The 20698-nt window shown below is 53.7% G+C and overlaps 7 protein-coding genes across 7 annotated transcripts; 3 read left to right on the top strand and 4 right to left on the bottom strand.

Annotated features, from left to right (window-relative positions):
• Positions 1 to 515: 515 nt before the first annotated feature.
• Positions 516 to 1136, bottom strand: B0I36DRAFT_364410 (uncharacterized protein; the record flags this gene model as incomplete). Its single annotated transcript, XM_046158957.1, has 1 exon — positions 516 to 1136. One exon carries the CDS (start codon positions 1134 to 1136, stop codon positions 516 to 518), a length of 621 nt encoding a protein of 206 aa, XP_046009964.1.
• A 3876-nt stretch (positions 1137 to 5012) lies between these two features.
• Positions 5013 to 5297, top strand: B0I36DRAFT_364409 (uncharacterized protein; the record flags this gene model as incomplete). Its single annotated transcript, XM_046158956.1, has 2 exons — positions 5013 to 5047; positions 5120 to 5297. 2 exons carry the CDS (start codon positions 5013 to 5015, stop codon positions 5295 to 5297), a joined length of 213 nt encoding a protein of 70 aa, XP_046009963.1.
• A 2620-nt stretch (positions 5298 to 7917) lies between these two features.
• Positions 7918 to 9387, top strand: B0I36DRAFT_364408 (uncharacterized protein; the record flags this gene model as incomplete). The annotated part of the gene is made up of 2 exons (XM_046158955.1): positions 7918 to 8021; positions 8085 to 9387. The coding sequence occupies 2 exons, from the start codon at positions 7918 to 7920 to the stop codon at positions 9385 to 9387; spliced, it is 1407 nt and encodes a 468-aa protein (XP_046009962.1).
• A 1349-nt stretch (positions 9388 to 10736) lies between these two features.
• Positions 10737 to 12334, bottom strand: B0I36DRAFT_375202 (uncharacterized protein; the record flags this gene model as incomplete). Its single annotated transcript, XM_046160341.1, is given in 5 exon segments — positions 10737 to 11009; positions 11040 to 11245; positions 11325 to 11716; positions 11731 to 11919; positions 12168 to 12334. 5 exon segments carry the CDS (start codon positions 12332 to 12334, stop codon positions 10737 to 10739), a joined length of 1227 nt encoding a protein of 408 aa, XP_046009961.1.
• A 1651-nt stretch (positions 12335 to 13985) lies between these two features.
• B0I36DRAFT_350731 (uncharacterized protein) lies at positions 13986 to 14526 on the bottom strand (the record flags this gene model as incomplete). Its single annotated transcript, XM_046156939.1, has 3 exons — positions 13986 to 14339; positions 14385 to 14490; positions 14522 to 14526. 3 exons carry the CDS (start codon positions 14524 to 14526, stop codon positions 13986 to 13988), a joined length of 465 nt encoding a protein of 154 aa, XP_046009960.1.
• A 1911-nt stretch (positions 14527 to 16437) lies between these two features.
• B0I36DRAFT_350730 (uncharacterized protein) lies at positions 16438 to 16941 on the top strand (the record flags this gene model as incomplete). Its single annotated transcript, XM_046156938.1, has 1 exon — positions 16438 to 16941. One exon carries the CDS (start codon positions 16438 to 16440, stop codon positions 16939 to 16941), a length of 504 nt encoding a protein of 167 aa, XP_046009959.1.
• Positions 16942 to 18141: 1200 nt separating this feature from the next.
• On the bottom strand, positions 18142 to 20302 carry B0I36DRAFT_432506 (uncharacterized protein; the record flags this gene model as incomplete). Its single annotated transcript, XM_046162628.1, has 5 exons — positions 19510 to 20302; positions 19178 to 19355; positions 18897 to 19117; positions 18486 to 18597; positions 18142 to 18288 (listed from the first exon to the last, which is right to left on the bottom strand). Exons 1-5 carry the CDS (start codon positions 20268 to 20270, stop codon positions 18142 to 18144), a joined length of 1419 nt encoding a protein of 472 aa, XP_046009958.1. The 5' UTR covers positions 20271 to 20302.
• Positions 20303 to 20698: the final 396 nt, after the last annotated feature.

Genomic DNA, 20698 nt, shown 5'->3' with positions numbered 1-20698 from the left:
CAAGTATGACTACTCTGCGGTGTGACCGGGTCATGCCTCTGCTTCTTCGCTGCGGGCACGCTGGTATTGCTGTCGGCCTCATCGCTTGGCTGCTCTGCACCGGCGTGGCGAAATCATTGCCTGGTGCGCTATCGGTCTCATTCTCCGGGGTGGAGGTTATCAAGTGCAGTCCTTTAGCCGCTGGGAGGTACTCCTAGAACTCCCCCTTAGGCGGAGTGATGAGTGCCACGAAGTACGGCAAGAACTTGGCTTTCGCCCACGCCTCGTCGATCTTGCGTAGGAACCTGGCGAGAGTGATTACGCCGCTGGGCTCGTCCGACGTCAAAGACCGACGCCGTATAGAGACATGTCTAATTGCGGTCCTCCTTCTGAACTCCTTCTGCTCGGTGGGAGCACATCACGTAGGCCGTCTAACTCACGCCCTTGACCGAGATGCAGGGGATTTACGTCAGCTGCGACACCGGCGGATGCCGACTTCTCTACTTTCGCATCATCTCCAGCAGGCGCAGTGTCATCTAAAGGCCGTGTTGCCACGCCTCGAGCCACCATTCGGATTTATTCTGTCCTGTGATGCCCGTATTGTACTTGATACCGAGCATAGGCATCCAGCCGACCTTCCCGCCTTCCTCTGACAGCAGTACGAGGTTAAGACGCTTCTCGGGGAGCAGCCGGGACAGCTGGTGAATGTGCCGCTGCAGGATATGGTCATTCTCCATGCGGAGTGTGCGCGAGCCCAGCCGCCAGACGTTCTCTTTCTGGCCCTCTGTCATATCTGTCTCAACCCGAGCACGCATCATATTGTCGCGTACATCTTCTATTGTCTTGCGGTGCACGTTGGCGTAGTCGGCGTCGCACATGTCATATCGGGGGTGTTGTATCAGGTGAAAGCTGTTGCCGATCACGCCATGGATGATGCGAGCACCCAGCACTTGGCTTGCACAGTTCTCGGAGGCCCTCTCTAGTACTCGCCGGTTGACAGCCTGCGGCCAGTCCTCTTCGAAGTAACCGGTCCTCATATGGCTCACCGACGCGACGATGGTCACGAGAATCTCGGGAGGCAGCATCCAGGAACGGTCCTCGCCGGAAAGCGGCGAGCGCACCTTCTCCGCCACGCTAATCACTCTTCGTGTGTCCATGTCTGAGCGGCCGAAGTCCGTCTTGCATTCCCGGATCTTCTTAAACTGCTTCCACTAGTTTTTCTTATCCCCCTCCCCCAGATGTGCTCCTGGGGCTGGGGGGTGGGTACGAAATTCTGGAACTCTACGGTGGCCAATCTGGCCTCATTAGAGAGAATCCTTTTTCCGTGCAGCTCTCCCTGCCGCTCCCTTCAAGGCCAGGTCTCGTGCCTAGTAAAGGAGGCTTCCCGTTGCCGTGGTTATGGGAATCCGTCCCGGTAGTGAGGTGACCATGAGTTGAATGTGAGTTAGTGAAGCTCTGCTCGGAGTTGACAGCGGTAATTTACCATATAGTAGCACAGCCGAAACTGGAGAGAAGGCCAACAGGGACCACATCGCAGCCTCCATGGAAGCTTAAATGCGGACAGGGCTGGTGTTACGAACTGCGCAGCAGGTATGCCTCGCCAGGCATCATACACACCGGTCACTAGCGAGTCTGGCAGCTCATGCCAGCTACCAACGGCAAGAACAGGCAAAGTCCCTACAGGTCCGCACACGGGCAGCCCGAACGCCAACTCTTGCTGGCAAACGGCCTCAAAGCAGCAGGCAACGACGGACGGCCGCTAGCGCGGAAACATGCCCAACACAACCCCCCGGCAGACACAAAGCATGAGCCGAACCCAGAATGGACTGCGCGAGACGGGCAGCGCAGCGCTGAGCCGGTAGCAGGTGAGCGTCATAGACAGCATGCCGCCCGAGATCAAGGTCGAGATCATCAAGGCCTGTCGGCGCGAGGATCGAACGAGCCTCTGTCGCGTATCAAGGCTCTGGAGCACTGCTTCCCGCGATATCATATGGCGCCGCGTATCAAAAGGCGGCGACGGAGCTACTGGGCTCGACGTGTCAGACCTCATCAGTCTACTCCGCCACCTGATTCAACATGAGCACCTCTCGGCTCTGATCAGGGAGCTACACGTGTCTGCTCAAGTGCAAGACGAGATCGACATTAGGAACAGAGTGCTCCTTAACTAACGAGATCAGACCCAAGACAAAGTCCTCGACTTCATCGGCCGTACCTATCCGACTGAACATCGCGAAAGAGTCACAGCCAGATTGCGACACCAATCCTGTGATACATCAATGCTACTCATGTTAATACTCTATTACACCCCTCCGCTGCAGGCACTCTGGCTCGGCCGTGTCACTGCACGATGGGGAAATGCTTTCTTGGTTTTCCACGAACTTCCGAGAGGCACGACTGTATCAGGCACTAGCATACGTAACAGCGTCTTCCCACTGAGGACGCCAATGCTACAGAATCTGAAGCGGATCACGATCGAGTGTAATGCGAGGATCGAATACACCCCACAGCATGATGGCTGCGCGGCCGCACTGGCACGAACGAGACTGTTAGGCAGCACGGCAACTTCTCATATGAGATCCAGCACGACGGCACGGCACATATCTGCGCGCCCGCGATGCCGCCAGCAGTCGTTCTCAGGCCACAGTTATTTGTTCTGACACGCATCAGCATTTGTGTGAGGCCAAGAATACACATGGACGGTTGGAGGGCGCTCGAGAGATTACTCTGCCGCCATAATACACTCCGCAGCCTCACGCTGACCATCGGGGATGATGCTTACGCCAGACGCGGTACTAGGCATGTAGGCGTCAAGATGGATCTCCCAATGCTAGGAAGCACACTTCTACAATGTGGACAGGACCTGGAGTCACTAGCAATACGAACGAGCAGCGAGATGACATTCCCAAAATTACGCGAGAGCATCATAGGGGCGATAGGGGATCTAGGTCCTCTCCAAAATCTCAGGTACGTCGACCTCGATCGCCAGCTGCAGCACGGGGGCACAGGCAGCTTCGACCTGGAGTCCCTTAAGCACCTGCCAGCGGAATTGAAACTCGCGACTCTCGGGGTCGTCATAGGCCTGGAGGGCATAGAACAGGGCACGGAGGCTAGTTTCGCAATTCAATGCACTAAAGATATGGCCGAGATAACAAAACGGCTAATCAAGCAGCCCGACTTTGTCCTGCGCCTGCAAGTCCGCCCTCAGTGGGCGGACAACGTTCATCTCTTCGTATGGTCTTACGGGCTCTAGGTGCAGCGCGAAACGGAGAAGATCGTTCGGCTGACCAGATGCACTTCCGATATACCGCTCATCGAAAGAGTAAGCGTATTCACAAGGGCCCAATGAACAATGCGTTAGGACGAGAACGCTCGTTTTTTAAAGGGAACCGGGCATCTCTGGCTAGTAACACTAGGGAGCGGAGATGAAAGTCAGCCAAGACATATGACGAGCCCGGGCAAGGAAGATCTTGAAATACGCGCAGCGGCCCGAGCTGGCACCGTGGTACATGTTTGGAGCTCAGCATATTAAGTATGTTAGAAACTAGTCGAAAAGCGGGCGGGCATGTTGGACAACACCCAGTGGACATGTATGTTACTACACAAAGATAGCGAACCCTACTCTGAGAGGAATTAATCTTCACGCTTATTACTAGCGATACCTTAGGACCCCCAAACGGGATGAGATATGGCGGTGAGTCCTCTACGCACGGTTCCATGGGCAATGATGGAAACAGCCTGCACTCCGCGCTAAGAGAAAACGAGCCGCTGGACACTCTTACCTTCCCAGGCGGCATGACCTCGTCATCCCACAGGGGCAGTCCTTCATCGCATACAGACGTTTCTTCGTTGACCTAGGGTGTGAGGCACGACGTGAGCAAGCTGATGAACCTCGATGCGGATCTGGACGCGGACTGAGATTGTGTGTTCGCTGGCCGCATCCGGTGTTCATCAGCCGGCCAACGTAAACCCAATGCGAAAGCGGACTGATCACGTTCAGTGCCCCGAAAGTCTAGATGGTCGACCCGAAACCGAATCTGGGCAGAGTAGTCTTTGCGACAATCCCATTCGAGCTCCTCGCGAAGGTCATACAACGAAGGTAAAGCTCACTCCATCGCTACCTCTCGTCAGTTTGTGTCCACCCGAACCCCAACATTCTATCACTGCCGCGCCACAATTGCGAACTCCGGTACAGCACTACCTGCCATGTCGACAAGCAACCCCGAAAGTCAGGAGCGCACGTCCGGCGTTCTTCGCCCGTGACCTGTAGTAGTCAAGAGAATACCGTTCTCGCTGCAGGGTGTACAGGTATGCGCATTCAGCCCTTCGACGTTGGTCAGATCAGCTGGGCGATGGGCTTGGGAGGCTGCGAACACATACGTCCTCGACACCCGACAGCACGAATATTGTGACGAGCAGTAGCGCTGGGAAGAATGACATGGCGAGCGATCAAACTGTCGAGGGGCATGTCGAATCCTGCAAAAGTCCGCTGAGAGAGGCTATAGAACCAGGACTTAGCCTGGACCAGCGACAAGCGGGCCGTACTTCCGGGCGACTACTAATCATGACGGTCTCTTCTCAGATTTCGTCGATTATTCTTAGGCGGACCCACCAAGACAAAGTCTCTTGTATTAGGTCGCAAGGCTGCTAGTACTGGCACACCTCAACAGCGCCGCCTTAGACATGGATCCCTTGCAAACCAGTCCGGCAAGGGGACTACCTCCCACTCATCTAAGGTGACAAGGGCCGAGATTCTGGCCCTCCATAGCCCTCAAGGCTGGGTCTTTGTCGCTCCAAGCCGTTTTACCTGTTGTGGGCCTCACTCTGGTAACCACCTCCTTTCGCAGGTTCCAACGGCTGCCATGCCTGACGCGGCTACCACCAGTTTATTCCACTTGCGACCACCTTTTTTCAACATACCCGTCTTCTGAATCTTCACCCTTTTCCACTACGGCTACGTCTTCTGCTTCAATCCTCGCGTCCACTGCTCGTGCCCTCCTATCCATCCATCAGCCGCAACACATACGAAGGCAACCATGCCGTCCGCACGTGCAGAGCGGGATGCTAGTCCGTTGGCCGCCTCCATCTCGACCATTTCTACCAGCACTTTATCTGGCTGGGAGTCTATTTCAATGACAACCAGTCAGCTGCCCGACTGGGTCCAAGCCGCAATGGGGCAGGAGAAACTAGTTCAGCCTTGGAAGCAGCATGCCGGTGCCAGTGAGCGCGACGATCCCGACTTCGCTCAGTCACGCGACACCGTCACCTTCTACGACGACAAGATCAAAGTCTGTTACGGCGAGGGCTCCATGGCCGCTTAGATGGAGGATATGATAAGAGAAAAGTCGAATAGGCCAGAAAAGTAGTCGACTCTGCTCTTGGCTATCACGGCATGCCCTCAATCGCCTTGATATCACCCATTTAGGCTATCAGCCTTTATAGCTGCTCGGTAAATGCTCTGTTGCATATACTCGACATTCCACCATTACAGTCCGGCGACGGGTCGCAGACTGGACTTGTACTGGCCTATTTAGAAGAGACCTTCTCACAAAAAAAAAGCTATCATTGCCAGACCCCTCCCAATCGATGATAGGGAGTTCCTTGCTTTCGGTCTTCCTTTTTTTCTTCTACTTTCGGACGGGATTCATGGCGCGCCTCGACGATGACCGGATTACCACGGGTACCCTATTGCAAGTAATCAATAGGCGAAGACGCCATGTGTCTTAACAAAGCTCTATCATATGAACATCGTAATTGTCCGTTCTTGTGCCCTCCCAGGCTTATTAAGCCTCCCTCACCGATATGCAGCGCTATGATAGTTGTCATAAGAAGCATTATTCTGGCCCAGCTTGAAGCAAGTCTGTACACTGGAAAATTTCTATGGCCCTGCTGAGGGGCAAATATCCCACTCTCCAACCAGACCACAGCACTGCACTCAGGGCAAACCATGAGGCAGATCCGTGACTCGCGGATGGCATGCAGATCGTCGGGCCTGTCTGTATCAAACACGTCGCGCCGTGACTACTTGGTATTTTTGTGCCCACATCGGTGGCAGTGTCGTTATGCTTCAACTTGTTATTGGAGGTGGATGCGTTGTTGTATTGGAACGCTTGAAAATGGACCAGAGACCGCACCCAACGCACCCAGCTTCAGTCTGTCACGGGCCGCGTGTCAGATGACCCTTCGTAGAAGGGCACAATCGTGCCCAGAACTTTTGCTATGGGTACGCCACTCGGTTGGGGAGGCTAACAACCTTGGCTGTTACTGGGTAGGCCTGTCATGACGAGGGTCTCCCTGCAGGCTGTGGGAAGGCGTCCTTGGGCCGCAACAAGGCTACGACACACCTCAACAGTGCTGCCTGAGGCATGGAAGCCCAGCACGTAACTTGCACGTCGGTAAGAAAACTGCTTTTATTTTTGTCTGCCTAGTAATGTGGCCATGCAAAACTGGTCGCCCGTGTTGCTTCGATACTGATCAATTACCGCAATACGACCTAGACATTGAGCAATAACGAACCTCTAGTAGTATTGTCGGGCTCTAAGGGTTTACCGAATCCTCAGTAGTAGGCGGCCGATTCTTCATTTTAGCTGCATGACGAGCAAAAGATGGTGCATATGCAGGGGCACAGCCCGAGCCCAGGCCCCTGTAATGCGCGTTGTCACTCGCATTCTTAACCACGCGAATTACCATCGAACCCGGATTTCTGAAAGTCGGTCGATATCGTCAATCTCCGCCAATTCCGATCCGTGCCATAGAAGACGAACCGAGAACACGCCAATATGCATCCCAGATTCACCGGCAACTCTGGACGGCCGCGCAACGTGAACCTCAGCGGACAACGGCCTTCGAGTCCCTGGGGCTCCAGTAGCTGGGGCGCGAACCCAGGCGCATCATCCGGTGCCTTCAAGACGGTCGCCCATGCTCAAGCAGAAAGGGAGAAGCGCTAGAAGGATCGCGAAGAGCTTGTCGCTACGAAGCGGCTCCAGAGGATATGGAGGGGACACTCCACGAGACAGAAGATTAGAGAAAGACATCGTCGAGCATTTGACAGCGAAATGCAGCGTGCCGGGGGTACCGACCTTGGCCACATCACCAGAGTATTGCCGCTGCTGTTGGCTCTTTTTGACCCGAAGCGAGACGACGACTAGAAGAGGTTAGAATCATTCGTAAACGATCTCGAAGCATACAGAGCACGTAATCGTGAACTCGGAAGCCTCAACCACCACTCTCTCAATCGCCTGGTCGGTCTCATCGTTGCTGCTCTTGAAGGGTAAGATAAACAAGGTTGATTTAGCCTTAGTTAGTTCAACTAACGTACTAAACGCTACAGAAGACCATTCTCTTCCGCCCGTGCGCTCCTACCGCTCTTATCTGAGCTTGTTACAAAACGACCTTGGAGTGTTGGCTCAATCCTCGGCCGCTACTATTATGTTACGGCACGGTACTTTTCGGAGAGCGTGGATCCTGCCGAGCAAGCGGTGCTCTGCGAAGTTGTCCGTGCACCCTTGTCTTCCGGGAAAGGTACGTGTTGAAATCTCGAGTCATAGACTTTATTGAAACCGTGCGCTGACAGGAGCAGCGTCAGATTTAAAATCTGCATACCGTGCGATAGCATTTGACTTCTTGACCATTGACCGCCTTCCTGTAATCAGACAGAACCCAGAGATCCTGTCAACTGTTATAGATCACTGCTTGCTTTCAGATGTCATATCCAAAGCTATCTTGTCTGGCACATCTGCAAACAAAACATCGAGGGACGGTTAGTTATGGCTCCTGGCACATTTCATCGCACTTAGCAGAACATCTGCTGCCGGTTAGGATAACATTTATCTGAGAGCTCTTTACCTTCAACTTTCGAGCCTTGCTGGTGACATCCGTTCACGGTATAACCAGGATGACAGTGGCCATAGCGATCAGATTTCGGACGACGAGGATCTCAAAATGCTTGATACCACATCATCCACATTGCCTGATTTCGTTGCCGAGCAGCTCAAGTTTCTAGTCAACAGCGACGGCATTAGTGAGCTCCTGCGGAGATTCACTACGTGAGTTCAAGCTACCTTATTTGCTTGGGAAATTTCTAGCGGCTGACTCTCTTCGCGATCCAGAACCTCGTCGCCCAGCGTAGGGCCCTCGGAGGACGCTAATTTGCTCGCTGGCTATACGTTGGTGCTGCTTAAGTGCTTTCCCAACTATGGCGACGATATTAAGATTCGGCTCTTTCATGGCGACATTAAGACGAGCAGTTCCGGCAAACAGCAAACTATACCAACCGTGAAGTACTTCTGGCACGCGGCATTAAGGACTGAGATCTTTCGCAAGCTGATGCAGAGCAAGATTACGCATCCTGCCTCAGTTGTAGGTCCCTTGCTGCAGCCGGAATCCAAGCACGACGAGGAGTGGCGCACAATACTATTGTTTCTCGAGCTATATAACTTTCTACTGCGTGTCACGGACGGCGAGGGCTTTCTGCCTTCAACATTCCAGGCGATGCCTCAGCAGAGCCCGGCAACATCACGCATTCGATCCAGTGGGTTGGACCTGGAAGAGCTCAAAGCTCTAACCAGCTTTTTGAAAAATCTCACGTTCCTGTTATATCACGATTTACCAAGCATAATTGCTTCTGCTAAGGAGCCCACGCAACGTGACCCTTTCATGGGGATACAATCCAAGCCTTTAGCTCAATCCGGATCCTCACAAGAGTCCTTATCCCCCACCTTCGGGAATGGCGTTACTAGCCTCCGTCAGAATGCCACTACCACTATGAGATTGCTCCACGAGAGGGATTCGCGCCGAAAGTTTCTGCCGCAAGACTTCTGGTTGATGACATCAAAATTTGACATAAACGGGCTCACTTCAGCGGTCGTACTTGAGGAGCAGAAGAACGACACCACTGAAGAAGACAACGAGGACGAGGATGAGATTGACAGAATCCCATCTCATACTGCAAGTGTCTCGCGAATATCACGGGCTGCCCAGATTGAGGGACATCAGCAAACACGCAGGATGAAGCGCGAGAGGCTACTAGCACAACTGACTCCTCAACTCGAGATTATCAGGAATATGCCCTTTATCATCCCCTTCGAGATTCGTGTGAAAATCTTTCGACAGTTAATCGACCTCGACAAGAATCGCAGGCGCCGTGGTTATAATCCACCCGGTAGAGAAGAGGGTCGGAGCGATCACACTGCTTATGTGAAGCGTGGCTCCGTCTTTCAAGACGCCTACGACCACTTTTACAACCTTAGTGAAGGCATCAAAGAGTCTATACAGATCTTTTTTATTGATCAATTCGACCAGCCAGAGGCTGGTATTGATAATGGAGGTCTGACCACGGAGTTCCTCATCAGCGCTGCGCAAGAGGCCTTTGACCCAAGCGAGGAAGGTTTTCGGTATTTCGTGGCAAATTAGCAGAACTTACTGTATCCCAACCCCAAAGCCTTTGATGAGCGCGCCGAGCTCCTTCGTCACTTAGGCACCATATAGGGATCGCCGGAATGGAATAAAAGAATGAACGATCTGTCCAGGAGATACGAGTTCTTGGGCCGGCTGATTGAGAAGTGCATGTACGAGGGTATTTTAGTCGATATCTCTTTTGCAAGCTTTTTCCTGCTCAAGTGGGCGTCACCGGGCCAGGCCTCACCCACCCACCACAGGGCGAATCTCAATGATCTCCGAGATATGGATCTGGAGTTGTACCAAGGTCTGATCAGCCTCAAGAACTATTCTGGGGACGTGGCCGATCTCTCTGTGGACTTCACTATCACAGACCAGTTCAGGGACTTCCAAGGCAAAGTCCACACTATCACATGGCCTCTGCGCAAAGAAGGGTCGAGCTTGCCCGTCACGAACAAGGACCGGCCCCTCTACATATTATACGTTGTCAACCATCGCCTGGTGGCCCAGCAGGAACGCCAGACAAAAGCGTTCCTGCGTGGTATGGGCACCATCATCAACCCTTATTGGCTGTCCATGTTCAACCAGTCGGAGCTGCAGCGCTTCGTGGGCGGCGAAAGCAGCGAGATTGACGTCGAGGACCTGCGCCGCAACACGCAATACTCGGGCCTCTATGCCATCGGCGACGACGGCCTCGAGCACCCCACCGTTGAGATGTTCTGGCAAGTCATGCACTCGTTCAAGGACTCTGAGCGGCGCGGGGTCTTGAAGTATGTCACCTCTACGCCGCGCGCCCCGCTGCTCGGCTTTTCCCAGCTCAGTCCCGCCTTCAGCATTCGCGACGACGGGACCGATGAGACCAGGCTGCCCAGCACGAGTACTTGTGTTAATCTGCTCAAGCTGCCGCTGTACAGCTCCGCCGAGACGCTGAGGAGCAAGCTTTCGTACGCAAGCCAGTCTCAGGCTGGATTTGACCTGAGCTGAGTGGTGCTCCTGCAAGCTTCATAGTGTCCATAGTAATCATTGCGTCCAACGGCATGTACAAGGGGCAAAGCGGGTGGGACTTTTGAGCCATTGGCTTGGGGGATCTGCGTTGCATTCTAGACAGTCCTTTCACCTCGCAGGTATCAGTTCAGCCGCGCAGGGAGGCCTTCATGGTGCTGGTTTCGACCTAGCTCTACATTAAGTCTTGTTCTCATCTCTAGTCGATTTTTCACCAAGCATGAATTGCTCTCATTTAGTAGTACATCTTCGCCCTGTTCATTACCAAGTACCTAGTCCCGAAATCTGATGTCCTGACATCCACTCAAGCGCCATTTATTGGACCCGCCCACTGTATCACAAACGAAGACAACATATCATGCTCAGCTCGCCTTTATCGCCGGACACTTGCTGTCCTTGGTCTTAATATTGACGAAGGCATGGACAATAAGCGCCGCCTGGCTCCCGCTCGGATACTTCGGATGCGCGAGCATCGTGACCGCCCAGTACCGCGTATCCTTGGCAGTGAGGGATGCCGAGTTGCACGTGTCCGAGTCCGCTGTGCACTGATCTAGGTGCAGGCAATCGAAGTAGACATTGGCCTCCGCGAGATTGTACCCCTTGGCAAGGGCCCAGCCGATAGCGACCTTACCTTCCTAGTTGGCTTTTGCCGCCTAGGATCCCACCGTTACAGCCTTGGTGATATCATTGCCCCTAGCGCCGACGTATAAGGGCCCCTTGATGTCGCCGCTGCTACCGCCCTGTAGCTCCGCGAGTGTGGAGGTGTCGGACCAGCCCCAACGGTTGCAGCCCTGGCCGGGCTGCGTGTCCAGCGTGAAGGACTTCCTGGTGCTGCGGGTTGGTCTCTCCGTAGCCAAAGGCCGCGCCAACGCTGCAGATTTAGTGGGTTGCAGTCGGCGACGAAGCGGACGTCGATGTCGATATCGATACCGATGTGGAGGTTGTCTTACATGGGACCGCCGCGCACTTGGTGCAGTGGAATATCATCTCAAAGTAGTCCTGGGTGGTGGCCGAGCACGACGTGCACCGACCGCGAGCGTCCCGGGCTATGCAAGGAGCCAAGCTTATGAAAGCAGAAGTGATTACGGTACTAGTGCTCGATTCGACTGATTCAGTTTGGCCAGAGAATGCCAGGAAGACGTTGAAAGCCTCCCGGTCGCCGTTGGGGCACATTCCCGCCATGATATCCTTGATCGGGGTAGTAACAGGAACCCCCAGGATGGTGGTGAAGGGCAGTTTGCAGACAAACCCAGACCCATCCCGTGCGCACACGATTTTGGCCATTGGAGGGTTGCTCCAGGTCTCGGGTCGAGCGAGTTGCCCTTCAGCTTCAGCTTCCACGCTATAGTCGCAAACTTGGTAGTGTAACCCGGGAAAGACGAAAAGTTGAAGTAAAGGTTAGGACCTATGAAGTCGAGGCAGACGCGCGAGCTGACGATACTGCTGCTCGGCGTCGTGAGGGCGATCGCGATGCATCGCTGCACGCAGTTAATCTCGAAGGGCAGCTGGGAGTTGTCCTTGTCGGGCAACGACACGCCCGCGAGGCTACAGTCCTCAGTACAAATGTCGTAGTACGATTTTCTGGACAGCAGCTCGACCGCCGCCCGGACAGTAATTGGCCAAAGCGCCGTGCCTGCTGGGCTAAGACCGCCGAGGAGGCGGAGAAGTATGTGGAGATGTATACTGGCTGATTGCCGGGGCTTTTCAAGACCAACCGGGCCGCTAGGGATCTGAAGATGGGGAGGTTCTGATAGGATTCACATCCGACTCAAGGCATTTACTCACCTGCTCACCTACCTAGTGTACACGTCTCGTACGTAGTCGCATCGCGGGCTTCAGCTAGCCTATGTCTGCAGGGAGTGGCTGTAGAAGGACCGGTTATGCTTGGAGGGAGACTCTGACGGATGGCGTTGTAAAGACCCAATTTGTGCAACAAACATTTGGGCCCACACCTCGACATGGTGCGTCCCAACTCTAATCCTGAACACTGTCAAGCCCTGTAGTAGTGTCAGCGCTACAGCGCGGGTGGAGTGACCCCCAAGCAAAGTACGCCAATTACGACGAGGTCATACTCAGCCTCAGTCTTATACGTTATGGTGTCAATTGTCGCTTAGTTGGCTGTAGCTGCAGGTAGTAAAAGCCACCACTTCTGACATTTTCCAGTTGACAAGGCGCCAGGCCGCCCGATCGGTATGAGCTGCTGCCTTCCAAGCCGCCGCATAGCCTGTCCATAGAAAGCTGAAGATCTCAGATATACAAGTACCCATATAGTTCTCCTCGTCAACTCTTATAGGAAAGTTTTCGGCGAAGACGGAAGAGGCCGTCGTGGAAGTCCCAGTCCCTGCGATCCACGAATGTGGGGTTCATCCAACACAACAAACATGCGCGTTGATCAAACATAACACTTTGGTCAAACATGCCGGATGTCAGATACGAATCTCTTCCAGCTATCTTGGCTCTGGCCCAGAACGTGCAATGCGGGTGTTGCGTCTGTCTGCGAATCCGCTATATTATAGACATGTGAATTTTGGGTCTCTGTTTTACTTGAAGCCGGTGGCCCATCTTGTCAGGCGAAGCCATATTCTTTAGTGCCATGTAGCTCTTTGAGATACATCCTGTGCATACGCTCACCCCTTACCCATTGTTGCGGACCGGCTTACCGGTCGGGTTACCTTGCTATAATGAACGACAGTTAGCCTTTTGACTTATTACTAAGTCGGCTCTTACTATTACCCAGAGAGCTACTCCTTTGCATTCTTGAACATCTCGATGCCAGGTCCTTGACGCAGGTGGAGAAGGCTTCTCGCGACCTGAGAGAAGCCGCCAAAGCTGCCTTCAGGGCCGTATATGGCCCTGGTATCCATCACCGCCAAGTGCAATCAGGGTTGTCGTTTCGCGAACTTGCGATTGAAGAACAACTATATGGCTGCGATGCGTTCGACACTGAGAAGGATATCAAATTTCTTTTGCGAGTTATGTACAATTAGGTGGCAGCGCCCACAGACAACGACAATGATCACTTTGCAGCTTTTGTCCTTATCAGCTTGCGAAGGAGTCGGGCTGAAAATAGGCCTGCCTGGCTGGAGACTGCAGCCCTTGCCCTTATGATCCAGGCCCGCATCGAGGAAGCCGACTCATACTATGAGCGCCTCGCGGCCCTTGGGCCTTTCCCGCCGGATGTCGCTCTCGCGTAGGCGCGGTTTGGCTCCTGCCAGCGATTCGCCACTACCTTGCAGAATCTTGCCGAACCACTAACCGCATATCTGCTCGCGAAATCGGCAGTGTGCGCTGCTGTGCGGGGAGATGTCGACTTGCTTAAGTATCTGTGCTCAAACTTCTCGGTACAGCTGGACTGGGCGATCGGCAATTACACCACCGCATCTGTCGCTGCCTTTGGCGGACATATCAACGTGCTGGAGTTTCTCCATAACCGCGGTGTTAACATTGTATCTCCAACACTACGGCCATTGCCAATTCTCACGGCAGTCAACTGTGGTTGCCAAGAGGCGGTGCAGTACCTGCTAGAAAAGGGGGCTCCCACCCGCTATAATGGGTTGCTTCTAGCTGCCAGCGCCATATCTCGAGGATTCTTGGATATCCTCCGCCTGATTTCAGAAGCCAGGACCCTTCCAAACGCCGACCTCGCTGGGAGACTGCTCGTCGGATATGCTGTAGAGTCCGAGGTTACTGAAAGTAGGGAAGCAACCATCGAGTTCCTCGTCACAGAAGCTAAGCTTGACATTAATGCTCTCGGGGTGGGCGGCACAGCACTTCATATTGCAGTCAAGTCTGGCAATATAGACATTGTCAAATGTCTGTTGAGACTCGGCGCAGACCCGCTCGTCAAAGATCTCCTTGGACAGACTGTCTTTGAGCACGCGGTTTCCCACAATCCGCCAGTTGCCGAATGGTTGGCTGAAAAATACGGAGCATCCATCTCTAAGTACGCGGCGCCGAAGGCTCGACTAGTCGCAAAGGTCATGCAGTCGTGGACGCAAAACTGGATTTACCGACTGGCCGATTGGGTCCAGGACAGCGTCCTTGTGTCCGCGCAGGACACTAAAATTCAAGCTGTCGGGCGTGTATGGAGCGCTCACGGCATGGACGAGAAGCTTTCTAGTATATGGCTGCGCAATCTATCACTTACAGCATTGCAATGGTATGTGGGCGAGTTTCGAGGCAGGGACGTGGAGAAGTGTTACCTGGATGCCGCCGTAATCTCTTTCAGTCTCAATCGGGTGATTAATTCAAGACAAGGTTTGGCGACTAGGGAGCACAACAAGCCAATCAAAGACGACGAGCTATTACAGGCGGCGCTAACGATCGCAACTGTGTATCACCCTTTCGAATCGATAATGCGCCGGGCGCTTGTGTCAGAGCTGCACCAGAGAGTGCCCGCTGCGCGCATCCGTGCACTGGGCCAAGTCCTTGCTAGTCCCGATGCCCAAATGTTTCTGATGGGCCATGCGGCAATCGCTCGGGAGGAGGCCGAGGCATTTACGAAACTTATTGATTCACAACGATGGAGGCTCCGGGCAAAGGCATAATGGCTGATCCTGCTGGTGCAGGATGCTCCTAACGTCTGAGGTAGTTTGACTTGCGAGTTTCTTCGCACGCAAAAGGGTGGCCACTCAAAGGAGCACTTCTCTGCTAACGAACGACGGATTAAGCCCCGGCGTGCTCCATCTTTAGCGTAATAATCTAGATGTGAAGGCGGACAGAAGGGGACTTAGTTAGGTTCATCTAAGCTAAACCATACGTAGAAAGTCGAGCTGTCCTTGGGCGTAAGAACTTAGGGTTGTGTAAGATATGCGAGCAACATTGACGATGATATTTTATGTAGTGCGGATCTGGGAATAAATATCTAGGGTAGCACATTTCTACCAGCCGACTTCCTAACAGTGAGCCATTACATCACCAAGCTATAGACTCTTGCTAGATCTACATGAAGTCGCTACGGTCTGCCCATTGGGCATGGTTCGAGGAACAGGCACCAGGCATGCCGCAAATGAAGCTCCATAAGCACAATCGAGATTGCTATCAAGGAAGAGCGAATTGCATGATACTGCACCAGAATAATATCTTTCTGCCTGTCAGAGTCTCTATCATCAGCTTCGGGCTCTCATCATGGTACTTCTCCAAGATCCTTCTGTTGAAAATATTCTCCGTCCAACACATTGTCAGGGCTGAAAGACGCTCCACAAATAATGGACTTAACCATGCACCACAAAGGGAGCTAGACAGGGGCGCTTTGGGCAAGATAGCAATGCAGAAGCGTTTGCATACACGTGAAATTCCCATGGTAAGGCTGAAATGCGGCTTGATGGATATAATCCAGGTTAGTGAAACAAGGAGATGGGGACTCCTTCCGCAGCCCATCATTTTGAGCATTTCTTAAAACGTGCAGAAGCGGATGCCGGTGCCGTGGAGCCTGCAGAGATTATAGAAACAAACAGATTTCCCGGGTCCTAACTCGGCCATGAGCCACGATGCTTGCTAGTTGCTGTCAGCACGTGATGCTTGATTCCAGCATCCTACCAAGCAAATGCACTAGCTGGCAACTCATCTACCATGGGCCTGCTATTGCACGACAGTTTGACTCCTGTTCGCTAAAGACGATTGAACTCAATAAGTCTCACCCTACCAAGAACACAAGAAATGCACATCATACGCACCGGGGGTATCGTCATCTCGTTACTGATTCTAGGTCGCCTGTGGGTGATGTACCGTGGAACAGGCGGGCTTACACTCCTTTCGGCGACTGAGTCGGACATAGAAAAGACAGATCTTGCAAATCTCGGATTTGTGCGTCGAGCCCGCAAAGGCGGGCATATCAGGCTCTCGGCAACCTTCAAATACACACAAAGCTGTGTCCAGCTTTCTCGCGATCTACCTGTCGACAGAAGTAATGTTACAAAGGTTGCCCCACGGCTCATTGCAGAGCCCATCGAGGCAAGGCTAGATTAACCGGGATCTCTGCATATAGAGCCGTGCGATGCGATTCTCCTGCCATTCGGAAATGCATACCTACGTTCAGCCAAATATAAACACCTGGTATTCGGTATGGCCACGTCTTTGGTTCGTCTAAGTCAGAGCATCGACCCGATTGCTCATTGGGCTTCTGACCGGGGCACACTCCTCGTCGTGGTGATCGAAGACTACATCGGGCATGAGGACGAAGTCGCCGACCTCCTTGCACAGTTTCACAGCCTCAAGGTTAACGCCATCTTCGTACCGCCTCTCGCCAGTAACCATTCCATGTCGCAATCACATTTTGCAGTTCTGAGCAAGATGCTCGCCGAAAGCGGGCTAGAGACAAAGTGGTTTGCTCTGCTTGACGACGACACCTTCTTTCCGCACCTGGAGCCTTTATCTACTGCACTCAGCTCTCTTGATTACGAAAACAAAGACCTTTATGTTGGCGGGCTGACGGAGGACTGGGGATCCCTCACGCGATTCGGTCTTATGGCTTATGGCGGTGCTGGCGTATATCTCTCTGCACATCTGGCCAGGAAGATCGGGAACCTGGACCAGCTCCTCCAGTGCATCGAGGAGTCCCCGCCTTAGTTGGGAGATATCATTATCCGTGACTGTGTCTATCGCCACAGTAGGGCGCGTCTGACCGTGCTGCTAAATCTGTAAGTCCTTCCACCCTAACATTGATGTCTTGTGACAAGAGACCAACCTGCTCGATAAAGATATCAACACGATTTGCTAGGCGACCTGCGCGGCTTCTTCGAATCTGGCGTTGAGCCTTTGAACTTGCACTACTGGAAAAGCTGGTATAGCGAACCTGTAGTCTCCATGGCGCAGGCGACGAACTTTTGCGGGTATTTCATTCTTGTGAAGCGCCGGGTTCCTAGTAACGCGTATGTTGACTCGGCGAGCTTGTGCTATAGGAACTGCTTCCTTTAACGATTCATCTTTGGCAACGATACTGTCCTTAGTAATGGGTACTCGATCACCGTGTACCCAAAGGGTGTGGATTCGCTTAATCTTAACAAGATAGAGCGAACATGGGGCACCGTCTACGCAGGCGAGGATCCGAAGTACGAGTACAGCATGGGGGCGCTGCGTGACAGGGTGCCCGACAGTGATTACAAAACGTACTACCTTAAATACACGGAAGCCAGGGTAGATCGTATGAGACAGCTATATGTGTGGAAAGGAGTTGAGGAACGTGGAGTGCTTGACGAAGTTGTCGAGCTGGTTTGGAGGAGATGACTCACCGCCAGGGTCATATTCTGCTCCATAAATGGCCGAATATCATGTCGGGCAGGATGTCAATTCAGTAGCAAGGCCTCAGAGTAAGACCATATCACTCGAGATCTGTCTGGTCGTCACAGAGATGTGACGACTAGCAGGCAAGAAGGCAAAGCGTGGAGGCATGAATCACTATGCGGACATCGACAGACTGCGCGTCCTCCTCGCTGTTCCTCCTTCCGATGACTGGAGATCCGAGTCCTAGAATTGAAACAAGAAATGTAATTTGCCAGTAGAGAGTTTTCAAGAGATAGGCAGCCGTCCAGCAGTCGGGGCGCTTGTGTGTACAGCCCCCTTATGCGTGCGCCAAGTCTGCCTGCTTGGAACGAACAATCGTGGGCGGCCGCACCGCCCTGAGGCTGACGCCCTGTAATAACCCCGACAATGACCGCTCGAGAGGCTCATATATTAAATGTGTGACCAGTGATGATCGCTTTAGCCTTCAATCGAGTACGGAGCGGGGACTTTCATCCGGCTGCTGGTAAGCGCCGTCTATGTCTACCACTAAAGATGGCACAGCTCCGTTGCCCGGCGCACCTTGTCAGTGACGGCAACCTCAAATATTTTGAATTCAGCGACTCGGAGCTCGGGCGGACGAGGGCTGCACGGGTTATAGATCACGAGCCGACTCCTGGGAGACCAAGTGTTGTACTGCGATATAGCAAGTACGGTGCAGAAGTCACGCGAATGGGCTTTGCGTGACTGCGCATCGGAGCCAGAGGGCAAGCCCCTGGGGCGCCCGGCGGCCGCAAGGCGGCAAATTTGGAACACTCCCTCGGATGCCGGACTGAGTTGTCGCCACGGGCGGCGACCGCGGCGGCCCATGGCTTCCTTCGGGTCTTGCTTACGGGCTCAGCTTGTAAGTTGGTTGAGGCAGTGTCGCCCGGCGGGTTGGTCGCCAAGGTGCAATCGCGGTCTGGGTCATAAGCCATGCACAGCACTTGGTTAGCGCTGCCCAGGCTGTCGATGCGTTGTTTGAGAATGCAAAGAGTGCGTGCAAAATTAACTCCCAGGAAGAGTTATCATCTAATCGATTCAGAGTAATGCAGCCTCGCATTGAAGATTACAGTCCATTTTCGCCTTGAGGTGGCCATAATGAAACTGCCTATCTGCTTCAAGGGCTTGGAGAAGGGCTGGTCCTGAGGTCCCAAGTGAAAGGTCTGATTGAGCGCGCTCTTGCTTGCCCACCTTTGAGCTAACACGGAGACAATGACCCTGGGAGTGTCCTGACATGCAAGGGACACGCAAGGGCAACCTACCCGCTGCTCTCGAAAGTTGTTTGCAGGCTGGGGATACTCGACACCTGCTTGCCATCATACTTGCGTCCGGTGAAGGCGGCCAGACCTCCCTCCATCAATGTTTGGTGAGTCTGTGCGGCCAAGCAGACCACCTCGGGCCTGAAGGAACATATCTCCAGGGGAGTGCGAGCGTCCACAGGTGGCCAGGTGGGGTTATGTGCGGAGGGGTTGAAGCCGGCCCACTTTGAGGGGCTGCCAGGCACCCAGCGTCGCTGGCTGTCAGGCACCCGCCGTCAACGCACCTTGTCACTGGAGGTGCTCAAGACGGCACTTCCCCCAAAAGCAATCACCAGGCCATCACCCTTTTCTGCATCACCAACATCAACCCCGATCTGCTTCACGGGTGCACAGCCAGCACCGAGGTAAGCGCACCATTCGAGACCGCCTCCAGCACCTGCCAATATACCAGACAGGGCGATCCTGAATCGTTCAGTCTGCATTCATCTGCTGACCCCGCAATCACCTCTTCTTAGTGGACAGAGACCAAGCCAAACATTCTTCACCTACAAAGTCTCTGGGCAGAGGCAGTCTCCATCTCACCAAGCGGCAAGGAAGGCCCGCCAGAAGAACGTACACATGGACAGGAGGCTTTCCCAACTCGGCCCTGAGGCCGGCTTCGATGCTTGCAGCCCTCATGCCAATCACCTGCTTGATCGATACCAAGGTCGAATGGGAGAGTCCGGAACTCGCATAACCAACGCAGCGATGCACGAGAACCAGCTCTGCGTCCCGGCAGCCTAGGAGGACTGGGACACAGATACCAAGGATCTCCTGCAAGAGCTCTGTGAGGGCGTTATCCACCACATCTTGTCGCTCGACGATCGCTTCCGCTTCGAGCACGAAGTAGTCTTCGCCGCAGTTAACATTGCTCTCCGCGCCATCATCAACCCCGACGAATGGGCCATTCCTGAGCTGACCAAGGAGGTGCTCTACGCGAAGGTCGGCAGCGCCTGTCTTGACATCGCGATTGGCCTCAGTACGGTCGATGAAGCCATCGTTGAGGCGATGCTGGAGACCGCAGTCATGGATGCAGACCAGCAGCTCTCCAGGGATAGCATTCTCAGCACACGAGCGAGCATCCTGCACCGCATTCATCACGTCATCGGCCCAACCCCGATCGCCTTCCTCGACTTTGTGTATCCTCCCGATTCGCGTACCCCCTTGGAGCAATACATACGCTTCGAAGTCTTGCGTGTCCTCCGGGCTGCAGTGGTGGAGCCGTCTTTCTTCTCTTGCTCTGCGAGCCAGATGGTGGCTGCGGCAGTCTCTGCAACGTGGCGTCGTCGGTTCGGAATCCCCTGGGCGGAGCCGCTCGATTCCCTTCCTGGTCACCATTACGAAGAAATCAAGTGGATAGCGGACCTTCTGTAATGTCGCAAGTGAGTTGCGGGGTGCGGTGATTCCCGGCTCATACTCTCTACAAGAATGTCTTATGTGTATGGGAAGGACGTTCGTAAAACAATGTCAAGGGTACCCATAGATTTCTTGCCCTACGGAACCTCCTCGCCGCGGTCTGGGAAGGTGAGACATAGTGTCTGGCAGTGTAGGTGCGGGCCATTCATAGGCGAATCGACATTTGTCTCTACATAAAGCTGGTCAATGTATCTCTCGTTTAGTTACACTTCCTGTCAAGAATTTGCCCGAACCTTGCTTGTCTCAGCCAGCAATATGTGTGACCTGATCTAGCGAGACGAAGCGTAGCTAATTGCCTCCCCTACCATCTGGCGGCAAGGAGTAAGCCGCTACCAGGCGCTCTTCCCACT

This window comes from Microdochium trichocladiopsis (assembly GCF_020744255.1).
Source record: "Microdochium trichocladiopsis strain MPI-CAGE-CH-0230 chromosome Unknown B0I36scaffold_7, whole genome shotgun sequence".
In the NCBI taxonomy this organism is placed as follows: domain Eukaryota; kingdom Fungi; phylum Ascomycota; class Sordariomycetes; order Xylariales; family Microdochiaceae; genus Microdochium; species Microdochium trichocladiopsis.
Note: the sequence above shows the minus strand (reverse complement) of the source record. Positions and strands in the feature narration are given on the sequence as shown.